At 41.1% G+C, this 6,000-nt stretch overlaps 1 protein-coding gene across 1 annotated transcript in view; it reads right to left on the minus strand.

Annotated features, from left to right (window-relative positions):
* LOC134549289 (tyrosine 3-monooxygenase-like) overlaps nt 1–5,729 on the minus strand; it is a 28,211-nt gene extending 22,482 nt beyond the window's left edge. The window contains exons 1-4 of the mRNA XM_063394860.1: nt 5,559–5,729; nt 4,502–4,676; nt 2,504–2,592; nt 371–438 (exon numbers count right to left, since the gene is read on the minus strand). Coding sequence (XP_063250930.1) covers nt 371–438; nt 2,504–2,592; nt 4,502–4,676; nt 5,559–5,729 — 503 coding nt within the window. The remainder of the gene's footprint in view (nt 1–370; nt 439–2,503; nt 2,593–4,501; nt 4,677–5,558) is intronic.
* Between the last annotated feature and the right edge of the window lie 271 nt (nt 5,730–6,000).

The raw sequence follows: 6,000 nt of genomic DNA on the forward strand, positions 1-6,000 counted from the left end.
TGTCAAAAATATGTTTGTAAATGCTGTTCCTCAAATTTCCTTGAAAAAGATTAGCCTCAGCTCAGGACTGAGCCCTAAAAAGAACTTGAAAATTGAAATAAAGGTCATATTGCAATCACTTCTGCGAAAACAAAATCCAGCACTGGACTGGGATATGTCCAGTTAAGATTTTTGTCTTAAAATATACTTGCTGTATCATTGCAAAAGTCTATTTCATATGGAGTGAAAGCTTTTGTGGCTGAATTTTGTTGTCTCAAAAGTGGCCCCACTGATACATTGACAAAATATTACACCTCTGACATTTTTTGCCCATGAAGTCTGAAGGAACGTGTGGACCACTGAACTCTCCCTCCAGCAGCCCTGTACTTACGCTCTGTAATTCAAGGCCAGGTCAGTAAAGAACGCCCTCCTTTTGTTGTACTCCAGGTCAGAGTATCCCTGGGTTAGAAAACAGTTAGGAAAAAAAAGGGTTACATTGTCAGAGATCTGTGGGCATGAGCAGAAATCATCAGAACTGCTGCTGGATCTGTGGGAAGTACAGGCTCTCCACACAATTCTCACTGCCCATTTATTACTGTGTCGTGACAGACTCAGTGGTATCTGTTTAAAGGGGAGGTTTATCTACTGAATACCAGTATTTTCTTTCTGCTCCTTCTGTGTTTACTAGAATTAAAACTCCAAGCAGGCTTTGCCAGCAATTGAATATGCATACAGACATGGAATCACGTTCCTTTTCATTTTACATCATTCGTAATAGGAATTAAAACTTAAATCTGGAACTATGTGCTAATATAACTCATAAAACAGCATTGATCAGCATCACTGTACAAATATTTATTATTCTGAAATATTCAGAATTTACTGGAACTACTTTTCATACTACAATCCAAATTTGTCCCTTAGGGTTATTCACATAATTTTTAGTGTAGCAATAATGCCAGTTACCCTGCAGTCAACGAGTGTTGTGTGCATAAATCTGAGAAAAAGGCTGGATCCTGAGAGCATGTTTATTTTGTCATGTGTTGTGGATAATGTGTTCATTCAGGTGCTGGCCTTGCTTGTCAGTAGCTGTAACAGGTCCATGCAAAACACACAAGAAGCTGTTGGGCCAGACTCACAGAGATGCTGTGACACCTCAGCTTTGTCTGCGTGGGCTCTGTGCCCACCCTGTGTGCAGCAGGAGCCTCCCTGGGGCACCTGCAGCCAGTGACAGGGGAGCCCAGAAATTGGTGTCACAGTGACATCAGTTTGATTGTTTTGGCCAGTAAAGAACAAACTGAAGGTGTGCAGATAAACAACCCAAGCTGTCTATTTGCTAGGAAATGTATATGTGAAATCCTTTCTGAGCTACCTGTACATCAGCTTCTTTTGTGCTTTCCTTCAGCCTCTCCATTTTTGAGCCCTGCTCAGAAACCTGGTAAATCAGCCCATGCTGTGCCCTCTCCTGCCACAGACAAGTGATGTTCAGTGGCTGAGGTAACTCATTTTCAACTTCTTAGCTATCTCTAAATTGCACTACATTCTGCAACTTAGATTTATCCTCACTCAGTACTTCAGTAACTCTGCACCACTGCTGCTTTCTCTCAACCTCTTCAGTGCTCACACCTATTTGGCAAAGGATGAGGGGAACTTAGTTCAAAGAATTCCCCGTGTATGTTCATTTTTCTAATGAGAAACAGCCTAAGAGTTAGCTCAGGAAAATTACAAACACTTGGACTGTTTGTATCGGAAAGAAATAAGGAAGAATGAAAGATGTCCTGGTTAAGGAGGATATGAAGTTCTCCTAGAGCATTACAGCTGAACAAGTGATTCTCAAAAACAGAAGATAGACTTATAGACTTGGAAAGGTCTATTTTATATTACACAGGACTGTACATAGCTCACAACAAAACATGGTGTAGGTTAATGAAAGGGACTAAATAGAATTCAGACATGCAGAGAAGGGAATGACAAAAACTTTCTTGTAGATTCTGCTGGCACACATCTACACATCTTCACTGTATTTCTCACTGCGAAATATGTCTTCTTTTTTTCCTTTCCATGCATCCCTTCTGTGTGATGCTTGACAGAATTAAATGCTTCTGTGACCTGCCTTGTCGAGGGACAAATGGCCCTTTGGAGTCCCTTTTGTGTCTGTGCCTAACTCTCATCTCATCTGTATTAAAGCTGGGAAACTTTGATGAGAAATGGGTGTTTGATGGTTTGTTTGTTCCCTGTACTTTCCCTTACTATCATCACTACAGCTAGACTCTATATTGCATTTTTCTTTCCCTCTCCTAGAGTTTGTGTTAGGGCATGGCTAAGAATGCTCACATAAAGCTGTTACAGTAAAGCCATTTTTGTGGTCCATTCCTGCAGGGACTCCTGCAGGCTTTTATCTGCCCCTGTGATTTTTTTTCTCTTCTTTCATGAGTATTTGTTTACTCCTGAAGTTTCCCTTACAACAATCTCCCTACAGAGAGTTTCTCTTTTAAAGATGAAATAATAGTAATGTTAAACTTACAGGGTGACCATGGTCCAAACTGGGATCATATTTAGTGATCAGATGGTGACATTTGTCCAGATCTTGGATTTTTCTGGGGAACCAGGGCACTGGAGAGAAAGTAGAAGGAGTTAAATGAGAGAGACTCAAATAAATTTTAGAAGACAGAGAAAACAAAGGCTGTTCTGATGATTACAAACTTTCTTTTCATCAATATCTAAGAATATTCATATCTACATGTTACCATAACTGTCACACATCTCAGTAGTTGACTTGTTTCCTGACCAAATTGGCAGACTGGATGAAAAATTATTGACATTAACTTTCTGGGATAATGTCTCAGTTTTAATTATTAAAAACAATTTTTAAAGGCAAAAATGTTTTTCAGATCAAATGTGGGTTTTGTTTGACACAGGACAACAAATTTTTTTCTACATTCTGGATTTAAGAATATATTTTGTTCTTGTCTAAAAAGAAGTCTTACATTTTTGTACCTTTAAAAGTGAAACAATATTTTAAAAGGAAAACATGAAATTTCCAAAATTTCTAGAAACCAAACAGGTGAAGAAAAATCTTGAAGTTTTTTTCCTTCTGGCTCATTTTTTCCCACTAACATTATTCTTTAGCTATATTTCCAAACAGCTTCCTTAGCATGAAGTGGGAAGCTTTTCCAGGGACTGAAATTAAAATAAAATGTAATAATTTTAATTTAAATGCCAGTATTTATGAGAAATTAATTACAAAAGAAATGCTGGAAAAACACAAATTTGATATTGCTTTCTGAGGTCAGAGTGAAGCTGTAATCAGACTTTCTGGGTTGCAACTCAGAAAGATCCATTTGGGGTCACCTTAATCTCATACTGGACAAGACATCAAACATTTCTACTGAATGGTAAATTTAATTTTTGCTGTATTATATTACATCCAAGTACAGCAAGTTTAGAGAAGTACAAACCTAAAACTACCCACAGATGTTGGGGAAATTATAGTTTTTTCATGTATTACGATCCATTTTGGGATAGAAGAAGAAAGAAATACTGGAAGAAATACCAGTCTGACAGATGCCTTATGTGCACCCAGAACTTTTTTTCTGAGCCTTTGTCACTGGCTGTACCAGTGGTTCTGCATGCCAGGTACCTCTCCTGCCATCTACTGCCATACCCCCTCAAAACCTGTTCCTGATCACAGCTGCCCCAGTGTGCCCCATACACATCATGCCTGTTCCCTACAGAAAAAACCACACCCTCTTTTAACAGTCCCTTGTTTTTATTGTAGTTGGAAGTCCTGGCACATCTGAAACCTCTCAAATCCCAAAGAAATCCTAGAGAAATCCTTCTCCAGCTCCAAAACCCTCTTTGACCCTCTAGTTTCACTGATAGCAGTGATGCCGTTTTGATGTGGCCACAGCTTCTGAGAACACTTGGCAAGGACTGCCTCTCATTGTTAGCCTGACAGTGAATTTCAAATAACACCCAAAGGTGCACAGTCAGGAATGTGTAAGTTAAAAGTGCTCTGGGAATATCTGTTTGGCCTTTTCAAGGGAGGAAAAACCCATGGAAATTCTGTATTCAGAGAAAGTCTGTGAGCTGGACCCTCAGCCTTTTCATCTGTCATCCTCAGGACTGTATTAAAGGTCTCTATCAGCTGTATTCACCCATTCCTGCCTGCAAACAGGAAAAATACCTGTCTGCCTCTGTGTTTGTCTTGAAACAAACAGTTCTCTGCAGAACTCTCTGTGCACAATCTTCCTGTCATTGAGGAGTTTCTAATTTCTCCTCAGCTTTCTGTTCTGCTGCTCCATCCTTCTCATCTCCCTCTGTGCAGGAACACTCCTCAGTTTCACTGGCTATGATGAAGTGCCTCTCTTTCTGCACCGATGGCAATGGAAAGCAGCCATGCAGAGACAAATAATGAGTGCACACTCACTGGCTTTCCAGACAAATTGAATTACTACTATGAAGCTGAAGCTAAAAAAGTTACTCCGAAAGAACTGCACTAAGAGATGCATACATTTCTTACCTTTGTCTTCTCTGCTGGTTTTCACATCCTTTGCTACTCTCTTTAAGGAGGTGATAAGGATACCAACATCAGCACTGTGAACTTCACATTCAACAAAAATGTCCAGATCATCCACGGAGCTCTTGGGCTTTTTGGCTTGACGGGTTTCAAAGTGGTAGATTTGAGTTTCAAACATCTGCAAAAGCCAAGGGTTCGTAAGATGAAGCTTCTCTAAAGACTGAAAATCCAGGTTAGTCAAAAAACATTTGTAGAAATGTCTTTAAAAGGTGACTAAAAGAGGTATTAACTAGAAATGCATGTTAAGCAATGAAGTCAAATAATGTCTGGTTTACAAAGTGCTAAAATACAGACAGAGCTAAAAATTAAACTAGCATTGAGTAGAGAAAGAAGGAGATGAAAGATGAGATACTGTTGACTGTAGAATTTCATCTGTGCGGAAATAGCAAATGAGTGGCTGGGTAACTTAAAACCCTGCCAGAATGAAAGCAGATCTATTGATGTATAATAGCACCATAATCATTAAATAATGGTGAAAAATAAGTAACAAGTACAATACTTTTCTTTAGAGTTACTCATTTTCCCAGATAAGAGTGAGCACCTGGTAGGGGTGCTTCAAGTGCCCAGACTACATAATGCCTCTGTGGTTCACAGCTCTTATAGTCTTTGTATCTCCTGCCAAATATGCAGAGAAAATTCACTGGCTTCTTATATCCCCACGGTCTGAGTGCATGAAATGCCAGCCACCACCACTGCTAGAAAGAAACAAGTGATTGCTATCTGCTCTAAACAGCCCTTGCATGAAATGGTGATTCTTCTAATGGACTGTGCCCAGAGGCTCCCTCCCTCCAGGGAACTCTCCCTCTTCACCATGAGACCAGACAACCTCTCTGAGCAGCTGGAGCAAAACCAGGTCAGTGAGAAAGGCGGAAGGCAGCATAAGGTGTAAGGGAGGGAGCAGGAGAAGGGTGAGAGGGGCACAGATGCAGACTGGGAGACATGAAGGCAGTAGGGACAGAAGAGAGGGCTCAGCAAAGGAAAGGGATATTGAAGTCTGTACCTCCAAGACTTTGGCTGCCTTAGAGAGCTCAATCTTCCTCACATTGTAGAGGGTGAGGATGAGAGAAGCTCTGTCATCCTCCCTGTTGGAGTCTGGGTTGCCTTGGCTGTTCAGTGACTCTGTGCCACACATCTCCTTTTCCTTGTTGGCCTCTTCTTTTGGGCCTGACATCCCCACCAAATCAGTCTTCATTGGGAGATGGGAGTGGATTGCAATAGCCAGATGTTGAGTGGAAACTGCCTGAGGGTGTGGGAGCAATGTCCAGGGGAATTGGTGGGACTGGAGCTGCAGTGTGTCTGTGTGGTGAGCCCAGAGCTGCCAGAAGCAGGGACATGAGCTGGTTGCTGTCTGTGAGGCGTAGAGACATTTATGTTGGCTGTGCCAGACACATCAAGGGAAGCCGCCCGTGTAGGATGTGCGCAAGAGCCCAAGACGCCCTCCT

Source organism: Prinia subflava, chromosome 4 (genome assembly GCF_021018805.1).
Source record: "Prinia subflava isolate CZ2003 ecotype Zambia chromosome 4, Cam_Psub_1.2, whole genome shotgun sequence".
In the NCBI taxonomy this organism is placed as follows: Eukaryota; Metazoa; Chordata; class Aves; order Passeriformes; family Cisticolidae; genus Prinia; species Prinia subflava.